Source organism: Leuciscus leuciscus (genome assembly GCF_965113295.1).
Source record: "Leuciscus leuciscus genome assembly, chromosome: 8".
Taxonomy (NCBI): domain Eukaryota; kingdom Metazoa; phylum Chordata; class Actinopteri; order Cypriniformes; family Leuciscidae; genus Leuciscus; species Leuciscus leuciscus.
The window spans coordinates 4380567-4407388 of NC_138732.1; the positions used below are offsets into that span (position 1 = coordinate 4380567).

Consider the following 26822-nt stretch of genomic DNA (forward strand, 5'->3'; position numbering starts at 1 on the left):
AGATAGATAGATAGACAGACAGACAGATGATAGATAGATAGACAGATAGATAGACAGATGATGATAGATTGACAGATAGACAGATGATAGATAGATTGACAGACTGACAGATGATGGATAGATTGATAGATAGATAGACAGATGATGATTGATAGATAGATAGACAGATAGACAGATAGACAGACAGATGATAGATAGATAGACAGATAGATAGACAGATGATGATAGATTGACAGATAGACAGATGATAGATAGATTGACAGACTGACAGATGATGGATAGATTGATAGATAGATAGACAGATAGATTATGGATAGATAGATAGATAGATAGACAGACAGACAGATGATAGATAGACAGACAGACAGGCAGACAGATGATAGATAGATTGACAGACTGACAGATGATGGATAGATTGATAGATAGATAGACAGATAGATTATGGATAGATAGATAGATAGATAGATAGACAGACAGACAGATGATAGATAGATAGACAGATAGATAGACAGATGATGATAGATTGACAGATAGACAGATGATAGATAGATTGACAGACTGACAGATGATGGATAGATTGATAGATAGATAGACAGATAGATTATGGATAGATAGATAGATAGATAGATAGATAGACAGATGATAGATAGATAGATAGATTGACAGACAGATGATAGATAGATTGACAGATAGATGATGGATAGATGATGGATAGATAGACAGACAGATGATAGAAAGACAGACAGATGATAGATAGATAGACAGATGATAGACAGACAGACAGATGATAGATAGATAGACAGACAGACAGACAGATGATAGATAGACAGACAGACAGACAGACAGACAGATGATAGATAGATTGACAGATAGATGATGGATAGATAGACAGACAGACAGATGATAGATAGATAGACAGATGATAGATAGATAGACAGATGATAGACAGACAGATGATAGATAGATAGACAGATGATAGATAGATAGACAGATGATAGACAGACAGACAGATGATAGATAGATTGACAGATAGATGATGGATAGATAGAAAGACAGACAGATGATAGATAGATAGACAGATGATAGATAGATAGACAGATGATAGACAGACAGACAGATGATAGATAGATAGACAGATGATAGATAGATAGACAGATGATAGACAGACAGACAGATGATAGATAGATAGACAGATGATAGATAGATAGACAGATGATAGATAGATAGACAGATGATAGACAGACAGACAGATGATAGATAGATAGACAGATGATAGATTGACAGACAGATGATAGACAGAAGATAGACACAGACAGATGATAGATAGACAGACAGATTCTTGCTTGTCTTGACTTTTATACTCTAGTCTGTTGTTTTTTATTTTTTATTTTAAAATTCTGTGTTGTATTTTTATTTGCTTGTTCTATCATGTTAAGCGCCTTGAGAAGCTGCTTTAAAGGCGCTATAAACATAGTTATTATTATTATTACAGATGATAGATAGATAGACAGAGACAGACAGATAGTAGATGATAGATAGATAGACAGATGATAGATAGATAGATTGACAGACAGATGATAGATAGATAGACAGACAGACAGATGATAGATAGATTGACAGATAGATGATGGATAGATGATGGATAGATAGACAGACAGATGATAGAAAGACAGACAGATGATAGATAGATAGACAGATGATAGACAGACAGACAGATGATAGATAGATAGACAGACAGACAGACAGATGATAGATAGACAGACAGACAGACAGACAGACAGATGATAGATAGATTGACAGACAGATGATAGATAGATAGACAGATGATAGATAGATAGACAGATGATAGACAGACAGACAGATGATAGATAGATAGACAGATGATAGATAGATAGACAGATGATAGACAGACAGACAGATGATAGATAGATTGACAGATAGATGATGGATAGATAGAAAGACAGACAGATGATAGATAGATAGACAGATGATAGATAGATAGACAGATGATAGACAGACAGACAGATGATAGATAGATAGACAGATGATAGATAGATAGACAGATGATAGACAGACAGACAGATGATAGATAGATAGACAGATGATAGATAGATAGACAGATGATAGATAGATAGATAGACAGATGATAGATAGATAGACAGATGATAGACAGACAGACAGATGATAGATAGATAGACAGATGATAGATAGATAGACAGATGATAGATAGATAGACAGATGATAGATAGATAGATAGACAGATGATAGATAGATAGACAGATGATAGACAGACAGACAGATGATAGATAGATAGACAGATGATAGATAGATAGACAGATGATAGATAGATAGACAGATGATAGACAGACAGACAGATGATAGATAGATAGACAGAAGATAGACACAGACAGATGATAGATAGACAGACAGATTCTTGCTTGTCTTGACTTTTATACTCTAGTCTGTTGTTTTTTATTTTTTATTTTAAAATTCTGTGTTGTATTTTTATTTGCTTGTTCTATCATGTTAAGCGCCTTGAGAAGCTGCTTTAAAGGCGCTATAAACATAGTTATTATTATTATTACAGATGATAGATAGATAGACAGAGACAGACAGATAGTAGATGATAGATGGACAGATTTTCATTTTCATTCTGTTTCTTGTTTTTGTTTCAATTTTGTTTGGTTAACTTCAAAGTCTCGTTCTTTTTTTGCAAAAACAAATGTTACATTTTTTCAATGTTCAAACTTTTTTTTTTTTTTTACTATTCATTTGTGATGATGACTAACGCCACAAAAGTCCCAAACTCATATGCAATATTAGCATACAAAAATAATGTGATGCAGTGGAAATGTGTCTGAGGCAAGATGACAGAAAGAGATTGAGAGGACAATATAGTTTACCTTAAAAGGTAATGCTCAATATTTCCATAGAAGGAAAATGTGCCTTTATGTATTTCGACAGTTAATCGACCGCAACACAAAATATGACACAAACTTGACGCAAATTGCAAAATGACCTTTTTATTAGTTCCCACAGTAGTTTCGCATTAAAAAGTTGAATTTCTTAAACTCAACACACAAAAAAAAAGGTGATAAAAAAATCAAGAATCTTTGCTTAAATGTGGGAAAGACCCTAACGTTGATCAAAGATAACCTATAGCTAAAATAGAGAGAATATTTCAAGTTATGAGTCAGTTTCTGTTGCCATATTTCCATCAAAAGATGAAACCAAGCAAAATTCTGAACTGAATTATTACTCACTGTTTTTCTGTTAAAACAAAGGCCGTGAACCACATCATTTGAATATCAGAGCCTGCATTAAAACAGATGAAACTAGTCTTCAAGTCAGAGCAAAGTTCCTTAAATCTTCAGGTCTTTTTTGTAATATTTGAGAGTTGTTTGTTTTGTGGAGGAGGTTCACACATGCTGATATTGAGGTGGGTTACAGTACATTATAATGCCATTCAGCCCACAAAAACAAAACAGCTGGTTACAAACAAATTGACTCACGCTTTAAATGGAGTCTCGACCAAACAGTTCTGACTTGACTGAGTCACGTTATGGTTTTAGAAACTGCTATAAATAAGGAACTTCATGTTTTCATCAGTGAGGAACATACATTAAGGAACAAAAACTACAATACATAACTGACATGCACTGCTCAATACCATATATGCATATATTTACTTGTGGGTATAGATGGTTATTCAGAACGGGAACATTTTTGAACTTTTGTTTTGTGTGTGTGTGCAATTTGCTCTTTTGCATGACAACTATTGACTCATTTGTGTCTGTTTGTATTCCTTAAATAGACATACCTTGAGCTGAGAACTTCTGAGATATGAATGATCATGATGGTATAAAAATAAACAAATGCACAAGATATTCCTCTCTTTAACACACACACACTCACATATACACAAACACACAATCAAAAGCTCATGATCACATGAAAGAAGAATCCATCTATGAGAAAATCTAATCATCAATGGCCTAAACATGCATTATAGATTGAATTGAATATTTCACAAAAGTATTTTATTATTGAATATTTTAAGACAACATGCCTTTCATTTTAATGTTTTCATCCAGTGTTGCACATCTCTGGCAGAACCAGGGTCATAGCAGTCACTATGCATTCAAAATATTTATATGATAATGATAATTTAATGGGATATTGCAGTATTTAATATAAATGATTTATCCGTGCACATCATTATTGTTTTTAATTCATGTTCCTGGTAATCTTGAATCAGAATAACTTCCTCTCACAGCTTCTCTTCTCTGATGATGTGGGCGGAGCAACCTGTCACTCACATGAGATCCACCAATAGCAAACCACAACCAGCCAATCAATTCCACACAGACAAAATCAAGCCCCGCCCACATTTGTTCTTGTTCCAGAGGCGTTTCACTCGGATATATACGACACAATAGAGAAGAAAAGACCAGCACAACTTCTGTTTCATGCCAACTTTAAGACTTTTAGTTACTTTTAGTTCAAGTGAACTGTCCATTTTATTATCCGTGTTCATTTTTATTTGGCATGCTGGGGACTTTCGGTTAAACTGCAGAGAATTTTGAATTCTCTGCAGTAGAAAACAGAGAACAATAATGTCTTTCAAACATTGTGTATTTTTAATGTATTTCATGATGGAATTTCTGTGTTATGATTTGAAATAACGCTAGTAATTATCTTTCCCCATTAAAGAAAACAACTAGTTTTGCACTGAATACTACTATTTTAATACCAGCTTTTAGTTTATAATTTCTTTGTTCTTGAAGTCGGTCTTTGCGCTGGTCTTTTCTTCCCTATCGTGTCGTATATATCCGAGTGAAACACTTCTGGAACAAGAACAAATGTGGGCGGGGCTTGATTTTGTCTGTGGGGAATTGATTGGCTGGTTGTGGTTTGCTATTGGCTGATCTCATGTGAGTGGCAGGTTGCCCCGCCCACATCATCAGAGAAGAGAAGAGATGCTGCGAGAGGAAGTTATTCTGATGCAAGATTATCAGGAACATGAATTAAAAATAAATGATGTGCACAGATAAATCATTATTTATAATAATTACGGCAATATTCCATAAAAAAAAAACAAGAATGCTCAGTTTTGATTTCATGGGGAATTTAAAATGGCTGCTAGACCCCTAGTTGAAACAAACACCAGGCCACTATATATAGTATATAATATATAATTGAACAGTCGTTAGAGTCGAACTCACCCCTGTTCATCAACTTCCTCGACTACGAGAACGCATTCGACAGCGTAGAGACAGAGAGACCCTATGGAAGCTCCTACATCATTATGGGATACCTGAAAAAATCTCCACCATAATCAGGAACTCATACGAGGATCTCTAAGCTGGAAAGTGATACATAAAGGGCAACTCACGGAGACATTCCAGGTAAAGACAGGCGTCAGACAAGGATGTCTACTCTTGCCATTTCTCTTTCTACCGACAGCTAACGGACTTGGACTTCGCAGATGACTTGGCCCTACTATCACACACCCAGCAGGAGATGACATCCAGTGTAGCAGATACCTCCGCACAAACTGGCCTCAACATTCACAAAGGCAAGAGTAAGACCCTCAAGATAAACACAACCACCACTAACCCGATCACACATGACAGAAGAGCACTGGACGAGGCGGATGCCTTTACCTACCGGGGTAGCGTCATCGACAGGCAAACATTTGGATCAACCAATGACCAAAGTCAGGATCTTCAATACCAATGTAAAAGCAGTTCTTCTATATGGAGCAGAAACTTGGAAAACAATCACAAAGAAAACACAAGCCGACTTAAATCCCTAACATGGACACAGGGCACGCGGAAAAGAGGCAGAACACATGGCGCCAAGAACTGGACACAGAACTTAAGATCATGAAGATGACCTGGAACCAGTTGGAGAGGAGAGCCCAGGACAGACTGCTGGCGGTAGATCCTTTTCCTATTTAGCACCAACATTAGCCTAGAAATCTAGACGCTCTCTAGCAAATCTAGCAACTCTCCACTGACTTTCGGAGCTGTAAAAACCTAAATTGGGTCAGGCCAATCACGTCGTGTATAGAGTAGGCAGGGTGGGCTTAACATAATGACGACAGAGTTGCGACGGTTCCCTGCTTCCCTGCTGGCGAACAGTCTTTCGAATCGGCTTTGGCCGCGACTCTGGAGGACTTGGAGTTAAGTTTTTCTTTGAGAAAAGAGCAAAGAACGGCACTTAAGTCATTCTTAAAAAAGGAAGATGTGTTCGTAGTTTTGCAGGCCAGATTCAAAAGTTGAATCTTTCAACTAACGTTAGCTCCGCTGTTGGGAAAACGCTCTGGTTGGTTGAAGCGCTGTCCTATTGCGTGCTGAGGGAATTTGAAAGACAGCCGTTTATCCCGCCCCTCGGACTGAGCCGTGTCTATGGAGAGTTGCCAGATCTAACATCTTGATGATGTAGGTCTGGCTTGCCAGGCTACACCAACATTGGACAATCCTAACATTGTCCGGGAAGCAGACACACTCTGTCAGTTCAAAGCTAGACTAAAAACACATCTCTTTGACCTAGCATACACATAACACATTATAGACTTCTATAATTCAATGTTAGGCTGCATAGATTGGGTCAGCCGGAACCGGGAACACTTCCCATAAATCCTGATGTACTCGTTACATCATAAGAAGAATGGCCTCTACGCTAATATTAGTCTGTCTGTTTATACCGAGGTTTACCGCAGTCCGCCGGATCCAGGCCGTATCCAGATCTGATGAAGGACCTGCGCCTGAACATGACGACATCGCAGTCCTGAAGTGTCAACTAGTCTCTCCCCTGTGAAGGCCTCCCTTTACCTCTGTACAGATAAAGCGTTGTCGGGATAATTCCGGTTCGCGGAAGCGATAACAATTCTGTATTATACATTTTAAGGCCAGACAAGTAGTTTGTTGAGGGTTGGTTTGTAGGGAAGGACTACACGCCTGCCCACATATATTCAAACGCGCATCCCTATAGACCTTATGCGCCAGAGAAACGAGGGCGCCGCCATCTTTAGAATATTGTCTTTGAACTTCCGTTTTTGCGGTCGCTCTGTATATTTCTATGGCGCTGCTGTCCAGGAGTAATTCGCTTTTGAAGTGGATTTACCTAATGTAAAGTTAACGAAAGTCATCATGAGGATTGTAATGTTTAAAGCAGATGTCTTAACAAATGTCAGTCGACCGGGAAGATTTTAAAACGAGCCGTTCATTCATGATTACGCAAGATCGCTGTGAAAATAAAGACCGGAAGTCAAAAGACAACGAGCGCAGCGCTGAAAAGGGGCGGGGCTACATGAGGTCTATAGACTGAACTCGTAGTGCGCATGTGCGGGCCATCAGCGCTCTCACAGGTTCACGTTTTTGAAGTTTGCGCAGAAAGAACTTATTTTCTGTTAAAACGGTGTCGTGTTAATAACTAATGATCGTTGCGACGGAAGTGAATCAATCAAAACTAACTTTAGTTGGACAATAACTTTATCCTAGAGCTACTGTAAAGCCAAAACAATCTCTATTACTTAAATTTCCTATTATCAATGTAAAGCTGCTTTGGAACAATCTACATTGTTAAAAGCGCTATATAAATGAAGATGACTTGACTTGACTTGACTTGACTTGACAGAGACTCTTGGAGATCCCTTGTAGACGGCCTATGCCCCAGTACGGGTGGAAGGCGTAAGTAAGTAAGTAATATAGAAGGTGAAAAACAGTATGTGATAAAAGTAGTATGTCTGAATTCTCATGTCTGAACACAGCAGGTGTAAAGTTCCCGGATGACCTACTACTTCCGCTGAGATTCTGAAGTGTGTTTATGATGGACACTTTACCATCCCATGAGGCCACAGGAGAGGATTTATGAAGGATAGTGAAGCAACGCAACTAACGCTGGTAGGTCACATGATAACGACATCATCTAGATTACATTCATATTACACTCATACTATACAGAACATACTTTTTTAGCGCTTGCAATGTAAGTACTCAATCAAAATAAGTACCTACTTTATAAGTTGGTGAAACTTTTACATCAGTCTATTTATTTTATATATTTTTTTGTGTGTCTATTTTCTAATATTTTCTGATATTTTACAAAAAAATATTGGTTATTGTTTAGCATGAGACTGAATCATTTACATTTACATTTACATTTATTCATTTAGCTGACGCTTCTATCCGAATCATAAAGTTTTTATGGGACAGAATCAGAATCACCACAATAACAGCATCAAATAGCAAACAATTTATACCGAATACAACTGGAAAAACATTTATATATTATAAATTATATATTTAAAGTCATGGTCTACGGGACTAAAAGGTCCCATAGATCAGCACTATAGTTGCGAAAAGCTAAAGATGCTTTAGATCAACCTTATTTATCAAGCACTTCTGTAATTATTCAACTCAAATGTCATTTGGTCCCTCGTCATGTTTAGTTAATGTTTATTCACAGACATTTTCCATTAAAATTCACAGTTAAAAAGAGACCAAAATGCATCCAAACCAAATTCATTTAGCAATTTTAAACCCGTCTCAATGTGTTAAATGGCCTATAGAGAGAGTTAAAATGCTCAGATGAGTTACGCGAGGGATGTTAACCCTGTTTTCATGTAATTGTGTTGGTATTTCAGAGCATATGCTTATTGCTTGAGAGTTTGTTGATCACGTGAGCCATATTCCGTAGTTAGCTGTATCCGTGGGCCTGTTTTCTGTACATTAGCATGAAGCTCGCTGTGCACAGAGAGTTGCACTTGACTGTAGGTTGAGAGAGTTGACTGTATTTTCTCTTTTTCACTTTCTCTCTAGAGCATCAGACACACAGACACAACATGCATCCAGACTGAAGCCAGCTGAAGGCATCCTCAGACTGAGCGCCTGATATTGGGGGCATGAGCGAGGACACAGGTGAATCAGTTTTTCGGCTGATTCAGACTGAGAGCGAGACATGTGGATTTTGCGGATATTACGGTAAGAGCACAGGAAGATGGGGTGATGTAGGCGGGGGACGGCCGACCGGGCCGTGTGTGTGTGTGTGTGCGCTGGGAAGAGAGACACTGTGTGTTTACGCTCGACTCCTCCTGTCCTACTTCTCAGTCTGGAGAATTAGATGCCATGATTATTAATGTTTGTGATTATATTTAAAGCAGTATTGGGCTTCTTGAAGGATTCACTCTCTGACTGAACGGCTCTCGACTCTATACTAAAATATCACATACACTAAAGGCCATCCTAGTACATCTTACATAATTCACAAAATTATGTGTGTGTGTGTGTTTATAAAAATCTACATATATATATTTATATATATATATATATATATATATATATATATATATATATTAAAATATATACATAGACTATAGTATACTATATATATATAAATATATAAAATCTACATACATATTATTTATTATATTATATGTATATATTAATTTAAAAAGGATATAAATATATACACTTAATTTAATCATATATACATTTAAAATTAATATATATATAAGTTTATAAACATCTAAATGTATATTATTTATTATTATATATTTGTATATATTAATTATAAAACAAATATATATTTTAACATTTTACATATATTAAAATATATTAATACATTTTTAATATATATATATATATATATATATACATATACATTTATATATTAAACATATATTATTTATTATATTGTATGAATATATTAATACAAAATAAAATAAATACATTTAATAATATATACATTTAAAATGTATATATATATATATATATATATATATATATTATTTTGTAATTATTTATATATGTAAAAATATACATCTATGCCTTAAATAATAATAATAAAAAGATTTACAAACCAAAATACAGCCATTGCTTTTATTTAATTTTTTTTTTTAAAGCCTAAATTATAATGAAAGGGCTTGGATGTGAACTACGATATGAATATAAACAATTAAATGAATTAGGATGTAAACAATTAAGCATTTGTGTTACAATAACATGTGAATACATATGCCAAATCTATGTGGAGTTTTATATAAGATGCCTTAAATATGAGGTTTAAAAAACATTAACAGCCGTTACACACCAGAAATCACACACTTTTTTTGCCTTAATATCATGCATTTCAATCACTGACAAGTAATATGTTGTTTAAGATAAGCAGAAATGTGCCAGCTTTCTTTGTCACTGATTTGTAAAAGTGTTGTATGTCTACAGGTGACGTAGATGCTGCTTCTCTCAGGTAATTCCGCTTTCAGAGTCAGTCACTGTGTGCACGCCCTTTCTGTACATCAGCACATCAATATTCAGTGTATATAAAGCACTGCAAACACTTTAAAGCAGGAAAATAGAAATGCACTAACACTTGCTGGATATGCATACACTATATGACACTACAGCACATTCATTTTAGTGTCGACACAAGTAAATCTATGCTATTTCTACACAACAATTAACTCGCCAAAACCAAAAAAATGAGTCAGATGTACATACCGGTTCATGCTGTCAGCCTCAGCTCTCTACAGTGTGAGCGCTTTGCTCTCTGACTGAAAACTAAAGGGGTCTCGCACTCAATTAACACTTTATTTTCATATCTGAAACAGTGACATTTCCTTGGCATTTAGGGGTTAACTGATCGCCGCTTCTGAAAACAGTTGTTATGGAAACGCAGAGATTTAGAGGAAACAAGACACAAGTTTCTGTCCAGAGGCCCATATGTGGGAGTATTATTTGTGACTTCAAAGCTAATTTTCCTATAAGAGCGGGGCATAAGATCACGCAGGGTACGGTTGCACAGCGCTGCACGGTTACATGGGAAATTTCTGAGAAGACCCGGCCTTCGCTTTATGTTTTTAAAGGTTATTTGTTAGTTAAATAGTTAACTTGTGTGGGGTGGGGGGGAGAAAGGAACATGGGTCAGTGCACTTATAAAGTACCACGGCCTTACCATGGTACCGAATGAGCACAAAAAAGCACAATATATATCTAGGAGTACCATGTAAATAGCTTTGTTTATGAATAACCCATCATTTTACCATATTACTTTTCGTATTGCATCATATTGCAATAAAAACAACACTTTTATGAGGTTACGCTATGGAAAATGTGGCTGCCTTACATTTTTAAGTACAATCAACTTGGATGTTTGAGTCATTTCAACTTAAATGACATTAAACTGACGTAAAAAAATTGTTGAATCTTGTCAAACTTATTAAAAAAAGTTGAAAATGTTAAAGCAATGTGAAAAACACATGTTGTTATAACTTAATGATCATATATATATATATATTTTTGCAGTGTATCATATTCAAACACCATGATTTTTATACACTGAAAGTTATACAAAATTGGTGGGGTGCAATTTGTTAGACCAATAAAATACTCTACAATAAGGTCCCATTAATTAACATTAACTTATAATGAACTATACATTTGTTATTGTGTCTTTGTTAACGTTAGTTAATAAAAATATAACTGTTCATCGTCAGTTCATGTTAGCGCATGCTGCATTCAATATCAACAGAAACAACTTTTGATTTTAATCATGTATTAGTAAAGGTTCAAATTAACATAAACTATGATTAAGAAGTATTCTTTTATTGTTAGTTCGTGTTAACTAACTAATGTTTACAAATTGAACCTCATTCTAAAGCGTTTTTTTGGATAAAAGGAGTTTAAAGGGCTTCATGAAGTTGAATTGCATTAAACTGACTTAAAAAATGAGTAAATCTTGTATAACTTATTCAAAAAAGTTGAAAATTGCTTGTTTTGATGAGTTAAAGCAATGTAAAAACATGTTGTAACTCATTTTGACAGTGTAATAATGTTATTTTTTGTCTTAAAATGCAAATTCTAGTTCCATATGCAGTATTATACTATATTATAAGTATGACTGCATCTGTTTAGACGAGTAAACGTGCGTCTGAAGGCCTGTGAGAGCAGAAACATCTCTAACAAAAAAAAGGAGTTTAAAGGGCTTCATGAAGTTGTAAAGAGTAAAACAAATGATTTTTTTCTTGATGATATAAAATAAATAAGAGAACAAGCATTCCCCAAATTAAATACTTAAAGTCATTTTATAATTTATAATTAGTCATTTATAACTAAAATACACTGTAAATAAAGTTGCTGCCTTAAAATATTTAAGTACAATCAACTTTGATGTTTAATTCATCTCAACTCAAATTACATTAAACTGACTTAAAAAATGTGTTGGATCTTGTATATATATATATATATATCTTATTTTGATGAGTTAAAACAATTTAAAAACATGTTGTCATAACTTATTGATCTTATCATTTTTTGGGCCACATATTCTATTCTTAGTACATCAAAAAATATATATCAAACAAGCCACTACTGTATCAATATCCTGAATGTTTGGTACTTTCTGTAAATGTATGAATAGATATCTAGGTTTTGTTTGAGAAAGTTATGATGATTCATTCAGACGATTCGTCTCAAGCAGACAATAACAGACGGCGAGACTGTTTCACAATTTTGGGAAAAGGCATCATTTTTGAGACGCCATTTTAGTTCTGGTTTCAGAGAAAGTACATCAGTCTGGTGTTCTTTTACTGTCTATGGTGCTGCTCGATCGTTGTGATTCATATGGGTCGGAAGATAAAACGTTTAAGCCGCCGATAAGCCGCTAAAAAAAGATTGGTAGCATTAAAAATAGGAGGGACGTTAGAGATGGACAGTGTTGTGAAAAACCCATCCGTCGAGCGATCCCACCTTCAGATACGGAGCCAGCGATGAAATTTCGACACCTTGACGCACATCGCTTTACCATTTCCTACTTTCCATTTAGAATTTATAGTGTCTGAAACTAGTAAACAAACTTTCACCTCGATGCGAGCGGATCCGCCAACGCCTCTGTAGTTCGCCGAGGGCTTGGAAAATAATAGCAGTGACTAAAATCCTGTTTATCTCACAGGTATTTTTTGCACTATATTTGATAAGTGGAAATCAAATGTGACTTTAAGTTGCTCGTTGTGAGGATTCAGTGGCCTGTATTAAGGGTATGGTGGTCGCTGTGTGTGTGTTTGTGTGTGTGTGTGTGTGTGTGTGTGTGTGTGTTTGCGGGCGGCTTCACTTTTTAGACATAAAGAGCAAAATCACTTTTACTGATGCCTTAGTCATTAAGGTTCGCGTTCAGTCATTTCATTTTAGGCATCATTCATTTCTCTCACATTGATTGAGTCATACTGGTGGCTCGATGGTCTCGGATGTTTCTGCTCTCACAGGCCTTCAGACGCACGTTTACTCGTCTAAACAGATGTAGTCATACTTATAATATATTATAAATACTGCATGTGGAACTAGAATGTGCATTTTAAGATACTAAATAACATTATTACACTGTCAAAATGAGTTACAACATGTTTTTACATTGCTTTAACTCATCAAAACAAGCAATTTTCAACTTTTTTAAAATAAGTTATAAAAGATTTACTCATGTTTTTAAGTCAGTTTAATGCAATTCAATTTCATTAAGCCCTTTAAACTCCTTTTATCCAACAAAACGCTTTACAATGAGGTTCAATTTGTTAACATTAGTTAGTTAACACGAACTAACAATAAAAGAATACTATTTAATCATAGTTTGTTAATTTTAACCTTTACTACACTGTAAAAAAAATTGCTACGATTATTTATCACAACTTTAAATCCAACATTGTTTAAACTTTAAAAAGTATGTGTTCATGCTTGACTTAAAATATTAAGTTTAGTTAACTTTAGTTGAGTTGGATATTTAAGTTATCTCAACAAATTTTAAGTTGTTATAACTAAATCGCAGCCACATTTTTTACAGTGTATTTACATGATTAAAATCAAAAGTTGTTTCTGTTAATATTATTTAATGGATCTCAGCTAACTTATTAACTTATGTTAACAATGATACTATAAGAAATGCATAGTTCATTATTAGTTAATGTTAATTAATGGGACCTTGTTGTAAAGTATTTTAAAGGTCTAACAAATTGCACCCCACCAATTTTTCATAACTTTTATCCATCTTTCAGTGTATACAAATCATAGTGTTTTAATATGATACTGTAAGCAATTTTTTTTATTATTACAACATATGTTTTTACATTGCTTTAACTTTAACTTTAAAATAAGTTATACAAGATATACTTATTTATATTAAGTCGGTTTAATGCAATTTAAGTTGAAATGACTCAAACATACAAGTTGATTGTACTTAAACATTTAAGGCGGCACAGGCTACAGTGTTTTACAGTATTTGCGTCACTTTTAACATTGCTCAAATGTTGCTCATTTTTAGGGTTAGGAATTTACCCTAAATATTAAAGCACATTAAAGCAAAATGTGTGGACGATACTTCAAATGATGTGGCTTGTTGGGAAAAAGCGGCCACCCTTATATGTCTAGATACATCAGAACAACATTGAAACCATAAACTTTTCAGCAAACTTGTCTGGTTGATTTTTATGTTTATAAATGAAGCTATATATATAATAATGTCAAATAATGTCAAAAAATGTAGCCTAAGGAGTCTGTAAGTTATACAGAGTAAAAACAAAACTAAAAAACATTTATATATATATATATACATATAATGTGTTTTGTTTTTTTAGGTTGTCTTCTTCTTAGGTTTTACTGTATTTGTGGGACTATTCAAAAATTAAACATGTTTAGCAATCAAGTGATTCTCAGTTCAAGACTCGCACTCTTGACCTTTGATTCATCCTGGACTTGAAATGTTTGGTGTTTAACGAATGTTGTGATTTGTTGTTATTGAATATTGTCCATTGCTGGCTGAAAAATCCCACAACATGTGGTTCTGGAGGAACTTTTTTCAGTTTCGTCTTGCTCAAGACTAGAAGAAGAAGAAGGCAAATAAATGTGACTGAAAGTGAAATTTCCTGAACCCGTTTTCATTATTAATATTAGCAGTATCATAGATACCAACAGTTTTCCAGAGCTGAGATTTGTCTGTCCAGTTTCAGAAATGATCTAATGTTTGGGCTGTGTTTGTTTAATCCCACTAAAGTCCCCCTTTAGTCAATAATTGACCCTTAAAACTCCACCAAAATTACACATTTAAATGCGCCCTTGCTTCATTGAATATGCTAATGATTCATTGAATATGCTAATGAGCCCCGCCTCCACTCACTCACCGCATCTCAGAGTTCCACTCGGTCAACTTACTGAGGTAAACTGCACAATGGTCTCGCTCTTTACAACGTCAGACACATATCGTAATAAATATGATTAGCCTTTTGTTTGACTATATTATCAAAAAGTTAATAATGTGTTTCTAATGTTACAAAAACCATGTTCCCGTTCGCCTCTCAGAGTCAGACAGCCAATCATCAGAAACGCTTTGAACGTCTCAGAACATCAGTAGAGAAAGACATATAGTTCATCATAACATCGTAATATACATCATACACCTGCTTTATTGCTAAATCTACCCGATATTTGATATCAACAGAAATATATACCGGGATAACCTGGCTCCCCTGCTAGTTCGCTGTTAATGATATGCTAAAACCCGCCGGCACATTGATCTGATTGGTTACAAGGTACAGTAGTTTGTGACGTCAGAAACACCAGCGATTTCAAAGCATGTTTGGTTCACTGCAGTTTTAAGGAGAAAATACTCAGCAATGGTGTTGATTAATTAAAAACACCACATAGATATATGTATAAACAACATTAAAAGCTGGATTTTCACTACAGGGGGACTTATATATATATATATATATATTATAACATATATACTTTTTATTCCAATGCATTTTTCACTTTTGGGCTTGGTCATCACATAGAGACACTGTGCAGACACTGACAGGACAGATACAAATACGTTTTTATTTAATAATAGTTTACAAAATATGTATAGATTAAAATATTTTTACAACCTTGTAAAAAAAGAAAGCGACACAAAACAACACTTTCAATTCCCTTCAGAGGCCTCCCGATGTAATAGCTTTAGTGAGGGTTACGAGGGATTCAGTACAGACTGGTCTTTTTCATGATCCGCAGAAACTCCTGCTCATTAATCTCTCCGTCACCGTCTCTGTCGGCCTCGTCGATCATTTCCTGTAAAAAAAAAAAAAAAAAAAATCTTCAAAAACATGTTGTGTTTCCTAAAGATGTCAGCTGTTCCTCCATGATGAGGGATCTTATCTGATCTTATGTCATGTACCACGCACTGACTAACCCGCCATCGTTCTGCCTGAGGTGTACACACACACACACACACACCTGTAACTCCTCGTCTGTGAGGTTCTCCCCGAGCTCTTTGGCCACTCGCTTCAGATTCTTGAAGGAGATTTTCCCTGTGCAGTCGTCGTCAAACAGCCTGAAAGCCTTCAGGATTTCCTCCTTCGAGTCCTTCTCACTCTGTTGTGAAAGATAAATGTCACACAGATCAATTTAGTGTAGGAGTTCAAAATCACAGAATGAGTAATTATATATCACAGTAACGGCATACAGCGTCAAGATTTTCATTTTTGCTGGGAATTTAAAGGACTGACGGTCCTTTACATTTTTTTTTTTTTGCTCAAAATCAACTAAATTTAAATAATGAGTCAAAACATCACCATTCCTTCTTCCAAAACATGTTGTTCACTATGATAAAACATTAAATTATAATTACATTATATAATACAGGGTTATTATTGTAAACTAAAACTATTAAAAACATTGAAATAAACTGAAATGAAGTATTAATAAATATTAGGGGTGTATCGAGTCACAATATATTGCAATACAAAAATGCATCGTGGATAGTGGCATTGGGTCTCATTCATGAAACACGAGCAGAACCAATTTGTGTGTGAATCGTGTGTAAAGTGGTTCTGGCGTACATTTTCGGATTCATTAAAATGTTCGTATTTTCCAAATGTTAGTTGGTACGAAAGAAATCTCCACCTGCTCCCAGCCACGCGTAAACAGTGCGTTTAACATCCGAACGTGTTGCTCATTAATAAGGCTATATTTTTTTAATTCACCTTAATCGGGTACATATTTACACAGCATTTTGAAAAATATTATATATAGTAATTACATACGGTTTTTCTTTTTACTTTTATTATGAGAGCCAGTAAAAGCATCTGCAAACAGAACACAAGTCCACAAGTCACAAGTGTTGCAGTCAAGCTTCATGTCGAACCATTTTCTTTTCACTTCTGGAACTGTTCGATTAACAGATGAAACTCCAGTAACTGCATCTGTAATATATGCTGCCAAGCTTCCTTTTTTTAGGACCCGATACGCCACTATGTACACTTGAAAATAAAATGTGGCGTTTTGAATGAACTTCTGATAATAAAACTTCAATATCTGCATCTGAGACATTTCTCTTTTTCATTCGCTTTTGAGAAGACATGTTGAAATCCTTCGTTTGGTGTCATAATATTATATGATGCCCATATATAGTTGTCAGTCGGATTTAATGGGCGGGATTTATGGTAATTGAGACTTGATTGGCCCATTTACGACTGATTGGAATTCATTAACACACACACACACATTTCACTATCACATCTGACGTTTACGAAGTATTTGTGAATCAGGAGAAGAGTTTTCGGGAAGGTCTCTTTACGCACAAATCACTCACATATTTACTCGTATATTTACGAATGGTTCATGAATGAGACCCAATGTCTACATATATTTTATAGTTCACCCAAAATGTGAGAAAGTTTTCAGAGTTTTAGTGTCAGAACTACATCAAACTACTATATTTAATGTTGAATATTATGTATAATAATGCAACTTTTTTGCACTTTATTTATGGCCTCTGGAAAATAAATCTCGTGAGCTTTTTAGCCGATATTCGTGTGGCGGATCTTTGATTTACTTTTGGATCTACGCACCGCAAGAAGATATTACTCATCAGTTAGGGACTAATGTTTGGCCTGTCCTTCCCCTTGTTTCATAATAATGCAATGGGGGAATATTTGTGGGTCCTGATAATGCCAAATGTCTGATGTTACCTGTAAAAAATATATATTTACATATATCTAGTCAGTGACCGAGATCAAGCATATTCGTCTAAAATAATTCTGTTTTCATCTTCAGAATCATGAATATTGTTATTCTGGTGTCTCTATTGTCCTGATTGGGTTTCCAGCATCAAGTCCAAATCTATTCATTTACACTACAATGTAATATCAAATTTAGCATTTTAATCAACAGTCCATTTTATGTTAATCTTTTATCACAAGTCTTGGAGTATTGCAATAATATCGTATTGTGAGTTCAGTATCGCAATATGTATTGAATCGTGACATGAGGGTATCGTTACACCCCTAATAAATATGATAAATATGAAAATTAGAAATGTGGCAATAAACTGAAATGAGTTGAAGTTGAAGCACTAAAATTATTAACTGGAAATACAGAAAAACTAACTAAAAATGAAATGAAAATAAATTAAACCTAAATAGCAATATTTAAATAAAAACAAAACTAATAAAATGATAAAAGATTTTTTTTTTTACTAAAGCATGAAAAATGTATAAAACTATAGTTAAACTATAAAATAACACAAATTACATAACCATATTAAAGCCTATTTTTGGATAATCTATAGTATGAAATACTTTACATACTAATTTCATTTAAGTTGCGAACTTGACTAGTTGAACACAAACAGAAAATATCAAATTATTCATCTTTTTTTTTTTTTAGAAGTGAAATAGTGAAACTAACATTATAAAATGGATAGTTTCAATTCAATTCATTTCAATCCGCCACTTCTGAGCTCTTCATCGGCTTGTTCGGGACTCGTTTGGGACTTGTGAAAAACAGTCATATATTCTGCAGAATGGCACGTCTGATGGGTTCACGTCGCATTAATGAGAGATTATGGACGTCATCATCTGAGGTGCACTACAGTGGTTCGCTCTCAGACTTACCATTTTCTGTGTCATCATAGAAAGGAAATCATTGAAGTCGATAACGCCCGATCCTTCTTTATCAATATCAGCGATCATCTTTTTTATCTCTTCCTTCTTTGGCTCAAACCCCAGAGCTCTCATAGCAACCTATGGCAACAAGTCAAGTGGTGTGTTAGTAGCATATACAGTGCCTGTGGTGAGAACCAGCATGATTCATGTTTCGCCTCATTTTTAAACTTAAGTCTGCTTAAGGAAAGTCAATATAGGCAAAAACATTTATCATTCGCCTGATATTTTATAACATTTTATTCCTAAAAACTAGATTTTTTTTTTTCTGGCTGTTGACAGTATTTTCTGATTTATGGAGAGATAAAAATCCCAAATCCACAACTAATGTCAACAAAATGAAACCTGGTTTTATCCATGTTTATCTTGGAATTATGATTTATGCAAATTGTGCACATTTATTTACACAATCACTCATTTGCATATTTAAACATAACATTTCAGAAAACTTGTGATGCAAATTTTCTTTTGTAATTCCTAATGTAATCAATCAACTGGGGAAGAACTGTGATATCTATTAGTTAATGATTTTACCATAATAACCTGTAGTGTCTTAAAGGGTCTTTCTTTATCAAGCCTCAGAAGGAGACTTTAAAAAAACTGTCTCGTCCATATAATGGATAGCGACCGGTATCAAGCTTCTTTTTCTTTTTTTTTTAAAGACGCAAAAGTATCACAGAATGATCCGATGTTACATGTGTCGGATAATATATATATATATACAGTACAGGCCAAAAGTTTGGACACATCACTATTTTTAATGTTTTTGAAAGAAGTTTCTTCTGCTCATCAAGCCTGCATTTATTTGATCAAAAATACAGAATTTTTTTTTAGATGTTGTGATATATTATTACAATTTAACATAATTGGTTTTCAATTTATTATACTTTAAATTATCATTTATTTCTGTGATGCAAAGCTGAATTTTCAGGATCATTACTCCAGTCTATCACATGATCCTTTAGAAATCATTCTAATATTCTGATTTATTATGAGTGTTGGACACAGTTCTGCTGCCTAATATATTTGATGAATAAAAGGTTAAAAAGAACTGCATTTATTCAAAATAAAAAAATATGTTCTAATAATATAAATCTTCTTTACTATCACTTTTTATCAATTTCACACATCCTTGCTGAATAAAAGTATTGATTTATTTCAAAAAAAGAAAGAAAAAACATTACTGACCAGTCGTGTATATTGATGTTACAAAAGATTTCTATTTTTAAAACATTTGCTTTTTTTATTTTTTTATTGATCAAAGTATCCTAAAAAAGTATCACAGGTTATGAAAAAATATTAAGCAGCAGAACTGTTTCCAACTTTGATAATGAATCATCATATTAGAATGATTTCTAAAGGATCATGTGATAGACTGGAGTAATGATCCTGAAAATTCAGCTTTGCATCACAGAAATAAATGATCATTTAAAGTATAATAAATGGAAAACCAGTTATTTTAAATTGTAATAATATATCACAATATTACTTTTTTTTTTTCTGTATTTTTGATCAAATAAATGCAGGCTTGATGAGCAGAAGAGACTTCTTTCAAAAACATTAAAAATAGTAATGTGTCCAAACTTTTGGCCTGTACTGTATATATATATATAAGTGTTCTGGAGTTATATGATAGTGTTTTGGGGAAAACAAACCGAAATTGAATGTATAATTTAATGAAGATCCTGAGCTTGTCTGTTGATCTTCTGTGCTCGACTGCGTGTTCACGAGACTCTATTAGCGCCGCAGTCACTCTGACTCACACAGAAAAACACTCAAGTTATTAGAAATCAAGATTAATAATAACACAACATGAAATACAACGCCTAGAAATCCTCAAAAAGTATGTTTACTTTCTTCACCGAGTTAAGTATCTCCAGACTGATGTCAGTCAGAATGACAGTTAACGGATATATTCACCTCAGAGAAGAAGGTGTATGGATTGTATTTCATGTCGTGGTATTTATTAATCTTGATTTCTCACAGCTTGTGTGTTTTTCTGTGTGAGTTGGAGTGACTGCGGCGCTAATAGAGTCTCATGAACACGCAGTCGAGCACAGAAGATCAACAGACAAGCTCAGGATCTTCGTTAAATTATACATTTAATTTCGTTTTGTTTTTCACTAAACCCTATCGTATAACTCCAGAACACTATTCGACACGTTTGACATCAGATCATTCTGTGATACCTTTGTGTGTTTTTTTTTTAAAAGCTTGATACTGGTCTCTATTCACTGCCGTTATATGGACGAGCGTGAGCGGGACTTTATTCTTTTCATTTCTCCTTTTGTGGTCATAATGGGCATACGACATCAGAGCAACAGCAGGGCGAGTAAACGATGACTTCATTTAAAGGCATTTTAGGGTGAACTGTCCCTTTAAATGCTTTAAAATTAGATTTGAAGACAAAAATAAATGATGCTTGTAAAAAAATCTGCTTACAAAACTGTAGAATAGTCTTTAAATATGTGACATTTTGGTGTCAATAAATAATTCAAATTTCTGTTAAAAAGTCTAATTAAAGATAAAAGTAATAAAAGTCTGTTAAAATTCCTATTAATGATAATTATTAGAGATTATGCAGGTACATTCATTAGCCAGAGTAAGATTAGTCACTCAGATGGTGTTTTACGATTTAGTCATTTCAAGATTTACCCACTTCTTCAGTTCAGATGCTGTCTCTTATCTCTAGCTAACGTGAGGGTCTCAAACCCGCTCTACCTTGAGTTCCTTCACATCTATGCTTCCAGAGCCGTCTGTGTCGAACAGGTCGAACGCCTCTCTGATCTCCTGCTTCTGTTCCTCGGTCAGCTCTGGTTTGGGTCCTGGTCTCTTCCGCTGGATCGCTGTGGCACTGGGTTTCCTGAAGCTGGAAGCCTTGTAAAAAAAAATGAAGAAAGAGAGAGATTCAGCCATGCTTCCACCAGAGGGCGTTATCATACTGTTTTATCATAAAATAATCATGGAATCAGACTATAAAATGAGGTAAAAATACTGTCCCTGTTGCAATAGACGAGGGATAACAGATATGACTGAGTTCCCTATCCTGTGTTTCTTTCTGTATATTGTATTGCAGCATGTTTTATAATTATCTGCACACTTACACTATATAGACTATTCGGTTACACTTAATTTTATGGTGTCATTGTTACAGTGTAATTATATATTTAAGTACTGAGTAATATTAATCAACTACATTTACTTACTATAGGGTTAGGGTTAGGGTAGGATTAGGGTTTGGTTGAGGGTTAGTTGCATGTAATTATGCATAATTTACTGTTATTGCTATGGTAAGTACATGTAACATATGTAACAAGGACACTGTAAAATAGTGTTACCGACTATCTATCTATCTATCTGTGTGTGTGTGTGTGTGTGTGTGTGTGTAATGCATGTATATACAGATATATAAAATGTGTGTGTGTGTATGTATACACACACACATGTATTGTGCTTGTAAGGTATCCTTGAGTGTCATGTAAGGCGCCTATAAATAAAATGTATGATAATTACACACACACACACATACATATATATATATTTAATAAAGCAAATATTTTATATATATGTGTGTGTGTGTGTGTGTGTGTGTGTATATATATTTTTTTATTTATTTTTTGCAGGGATAAATAAAGGTTAATTAATTAAATCACGTTTACATAAGTTCTGTTACTTGTAATCTGTATTTGGTGGAGGCTGTAAGAACTGGATTAGTTTTCATAATCACACATTTAATTAATTAGATTCAGGCAAACACATTTACTGTACAGTTTGGAAAATATGTGATTTATACAATAAATGTGTATAAATCACAATATAAAATAATTCGCATTGTTTTCGCCATTCATCTCAACAAATGCAGTGAACGACAGTCTCTGGCGGTTTCCACAAGAACGCCAACAAGCTAACAGATTAGGCTAACAAACAGCGCATTAACCTTTTAACTAGTTTATGCAGACGTGAATTCATTCACAAAGTTTTAAAAGTAACCTAAACTATACTTACCATCTCGAAAGTATCAGCAGAACCAAACCACAGCTTTACAACTTGCGTGATCTGATAGTAAACAAGAGAAGGAAATGCTGTCGTTGGTTTCCTTGAGCGCGTTTGGATGGGCGTGGCGTCTGAGTAAGTGACAGCAGATTGATCCAATAGAATGTGTAGCTACTCTTTGAATGACGTATTCCACCAATCAAACTTGAGTGGGCGGGGTATGTTCGATGTAATTGACAGTTTGGTTCGTTTGGCGTTCGTCTCTTAGCAACGAGTTTATGGCAAGCGTAGTAGTGCAGTGCGCATGCGCATATCAGAACATGGACACGGTTGTAAACAATACAGCTCTGCGTTGAAGGTTTGTAGTTTTGGTTTGATTAGAGCATTATATACGATAGCGTTAGTTTATATGACTTGAATTTGATCCCCAGATAGTTTAAATGCTTTGTTTTGCCTGCATAATATAGAACAGAAGCTAATTTGCTAAGAAGACATTTCTGGATACATAACCTCGACTATGTTGTACAGAAATAGTCTATTTAAGAATTTTACCTAATATATAACAGCATTCGCTGTCTTTATCAACATACTTTATGCATACTTAATCTAATTGCAGTCATCTTTGTGAAAAGTGTGTGCAACATCCACGTAACTTTGCTTATTAAATATAAAATGGGGTCTTAAAGAATAATTAATATTCATAAAATATTATCGGACGAGAATATCAAAATTAACTGAGTTTTATAATGACATTATTGTCTTCTGTAGAGCTGCTGTTCAAGTTGTTTCATAACTGAGTAATTTTGCAACATTAACACTGTAATTTCCTGTTACAAACAATCAGTATAAAGTGTTAGATGTGAAGTATTATTGTATGTCACTGTCATAAAAGTGTCAAAAATCTGTGTTTTTCAACAGGATTAGCTTTGGGGCCCATATTTTACAATTGAAAGACTCAAAACAGTAAAGTTATAATAGAAAATGTCATTTTAAGGTTTCATGCTTTCAGCAGCCAATAATTCATCACAACAGAAACTGTTTATTCCAAGTGACAGAAGAATTTGATTGGAAGATATTGCAAGCATTGTCTGCTTCCCTTTAGAAGTTGACATGTATTTAACTAAATATATATAAGTATATGTTTAGTTACATTTGATCATTTGCATTAAGCATTGTTTTTTCCTTCTACCCACAGCCGTATCTACACACAATTTATCTAAAAAGACAATTAGCCCCAAAAATTGCAAGCGTTTGGTAAAAATGGGCTATAGCCTAATAATAACATTACGTGTGCTGATATGAATATTTACGTTATATTTCATGACCTGAAATGTTGAAAAAAGTTTAAAAATGTTGAAAGTAACGTAGAATAGAACATTGAAGATTTTTATTGTTTTAATTTGATGTTTTTTCATACAAAAAAATACATGCAAATTATACATTTACAAAAATGGGCTATATATAATAATAACATTACGTGTGCTGTTATAAATATTTACGTTATATTTCATGCCCCGAAATGTTGAAAAAGAATGAAAATGTTGAAGTTGACAGAAGATTTATTTATTTTTATACAAAAAATACATGCAAATTATAAATGCACAAATCATTAAGTCTAATAAAGGATTAAAAAAAGGAGTGAAGGACTAAATAATTCAACTTTGGATAATTTTTTACTTATGTATGGTTAGTTGCATTTTATTATTTACATTTAGCATCGTTTTATCCTTCTTCTCACAACCCTATCAGAACACAGATAAATGATTCAATTATTAGTAATATTATATTAACCAGCATGTCATTCTTCCTCTTCCACAGATGTCTGGAAGTGTTGCTCAGCGCCGCCATGTTGGACTCCAGCAGTTAGAGGCAATATCAGCCTCCACACACACCTTCCTCGGCCCCAGCAAACACCTGAAGTTCATCTGGGATGAAGACGCTGGGGACTCGGTGTTGGTCAGCTCCTGTCCTCGTCTGCTTCAGCGCCTCGAGTTGGACGGCTCGGTCGGACAGCTTCTGCATGAGACGGTACAGGCCCAGCAGAAGCTCTTCCGCTCCGGGACGGGCGCGCTGGTGTTTCTGGCTGGAGTCTGGAGTAGAGTCGCACTGGAGTGTCTCAGCAGAGGGATAAGTGTGTTGGACATCAAAACAGCCATGAGTAAAGCACTGGAGGTGAGTCTGCAGGTGTGCAAGCAATCGGCTGTAAGTGTGCGAGACGTTTCCTGCAGGAGACTGAAGGAGCGCAAACCCAGTCCAGCTCTTAACTCCGAGGCTCGGGACGCAGATCTCAATCTCAGGCGGACACTCAAACACAGCAGACACTTTAGTTCACACGATGCACAAACTGAAAACACAGAAACCGGCGTGAATGACATGACTAGCATAGCAGAAGCCGTCAGCCACGGATGCAGAACCTCAATGCATTTAGTTTTAAAAGCGTGCGAGTTGCAGTCCAAGTTGGATATCCAAAAACTGGTCACGTGCTCCATCCCGGGCCCGTCCGAGGAGCGCTCGTGCGTGTTACACGGGTACGTCACGCCGCTTTCGGTCCAGCAGGCCTCAGCGCTTCACAGCCTTCAGGGTCAGAGGTTAAACATCGCTTTAGTGAGCGGCGACTTGAGTGAGAGATATCGTCACGTGGGCTTCAACAGTCCTGCAAACATCACGCGCATCACAGACCGAGTGTCGAGCGTGAGTCTGGAAGAGCGTTGGGTTGAGAAAGCATTGAAGATCCTGCACGAGTTCAGCGTGGGTGTCGTGCTCGCACACGGCGTGGTTGATGTGAAGCTCAGAGATCGCTGTTCAGGCGTCCTGGTTATTGAAGGCGTTAAAAGCACCGTTTTGAAGGACTTCAGCACATGCACAGGTGCCGTCCCGGTTTCCTACATCACCCAGCTCGACGAGCGCTGCGTGGGCCGAGGAGTGACGGTCAGTCGGTGTGAGGAACATGAATCCGTCGGGATCGTGATCGCGAACACGTCTCTGGTCACGGCCGTCATAACCAGCTCTGTTCCTGCTAAACTGCAGATCCTGGAGGATGAGTTCTGGAGCTGCGCTCACCGGCTGCACCAAGCGCTCAAAGATGGGAAGCTCCTGCATGGATCGGGAATCACTGAGATCCTCTGCATCCACAAACTACATCAGTACCGGCGCACAGAGACGGAAAACCCACTGGAGAACCTGGTGTTGGAGCTGATGGCCGAAGCCTGGATGGACTACGTCTCCACTTTGATGCTGAACAGCGGGTCGGTGGCGTCGAAAGCTGAGGCTTGGACCGCGATTGCACATCAGATGAGACGTTATGAAGATGGAGAACCCGTGTTAGGGGCTTTTAGGGATTGTTTGGGGGTCGGTGTGTATGATAACATGACAGTGAAGTCTGAGGCCTGGAGAAGAGCTCTTGATCTGGTGCTTCTCGTGCTTCAGTCTGACACTGAGATCATCACAGGGGGCGGTGAAGGAGAAGAGCTTTACCATGAGCTCATGTATCTTTGACATTTGCCACTTCATTAATAGCTTTTTATCTGCATTATAATAATAATAATAATTATTATTATTTATAAATCATGATGGAGTTGAAACCAAACAACTTTTTTTTTTTTTCATACACTCTTCAACTCTGAAGATCCTTTTCCAAGAAGCTCAGCGCCTGAACATGTGCTGCAATAATGACAACATGTGCTGATCTAATGTACAAATAAAACATGGATGATTTTTTGTTTTATTCATTTTTTTGTCTGATTCTTTTCATGCATAAAATACATCTAAATTTATAAATTACATATTTATAATAATTTCTATCTATCTATCTATCTATCTATCTATCTATCTATCTATCTATCTATCTATCTATCTATCTATC

General features: G+C 35.3%; 3 protein-coding genes and 1 long non-coding RNA gene across 6 annotated transcripts in view; 2 read left to right on the forward strand and 2 right to left on the reverse strand.

The window, feature by feature from the left end:
- Positions 1 to 10797, reverse strand: part of il21 (interleukin 21) — a 23072-nt gene extending 12275 nt beyond the window's left edge. Inside the window, exon 1 of the mRNA XM_082177192.1 lies at positions 10506 to 10797. The gene's annotated coding sequence lies outside the window, so the exon portion shown is untranslated. The remainder of the gene's footprint in view (positions 1 to 10505) is intronic.
- The window catches only part of LOC309504222, a 105272-nt gene that overhangs the window by 43824 nt on the left and 34626 nt on the right, over positions 1 to 26822 (forward strand). The window lies entirely within an intron of this gene.
- Positions 4591 to 26684, forward strand: bbs12 (Bardet-Biedl syndrome 12). Of its 3 annotated transcripts, XM_082177017.1 has the most exons (4): positions 4591 to 7910; positions 8829 to 8990; positions 10230 to 10254; positions 24779 to 26684. In XM_082177017.1, exon 4 carries the CDS (start codon positions 24779 to 24781, stop codon positions 26453 to 26455), a length of 1677 nt encoding a protein of 558 aa, XP_082033143.1. In that variant the 5' UTR covers positions 4591 to 7910; positions 8829 to 8990; positions 10230 to 10254; the 3' UTR covers positions 26456 to 26684. The 3 variants fall into 3 exon arrangements, with proteins under 3 accessions (XP_082033143.1, XP_082033142.1, XP_082033141.1); XM_082177016.1 differs by lacking the exon at positions 10230 to 10254; XM_082177015.1 differs by lacking the exons at positions 4591 to 7910; positions 8829 to 8990; positions 10230 to 10254 and adding an exon at positions 23241 to 23318.
- Positions 15845 to 23120, reverse strand: cetn4 (centrin 4). Its single transcript, XM_082177219.1, has 5 exons — positions 22973 to 23120; positions 21689 to 21844; positions 18920 to 19048; positions 16260 to 16397; positions 15845 to 16094 (listed from the first exon to the last, which is right to left on the reverse strand). The coding sequence occupies exons 1-5, from the start codon at positions 22973 to 22975 to the stop codon at positions 16005 to 16007; spliced, it is 516 nt and encodes a 171-aa protein (XP_082033345.1). The 5' UTR covers positions 22976 to 23120; the 3' UTR covers positions 15845 to 16004.

Excerpts from the sequence above, each read along its gene's own strand:
- cetn4 (XM_082177219.1), bottom strand. Across the intron at positions 19,049-21,688 it reads TAGATGTGAAGGAACTCAAG|GTTGCTATGAGAGCTCTGGG; the intron begins GTAGAGCGGGTT and ends TTGTTGCCATAG. Across the intron at positions 16,398-18,919 it reads CTATGATGACACAGAAAATG|AGTGAGAAGGACTCGAAGGA; the intron begins GTAAGTCTGAGA and ends CTTTCACAACAG.
- bbs12 (XM_082177015.1), top strand. The coding sequence starts at position 23,265 with ATGCGCATATCAGAACATGGACACGGTTGTAAACAATACAGCTCTGCG. Across the intron at positions 23,319-24,778 it reads AATACAGCTCTGCGTTGAAG|ATGTCTGGAAGTGTTGCTCA; the intron begins GTTTGTAGTTTT and ends CCTCTTCCACAG.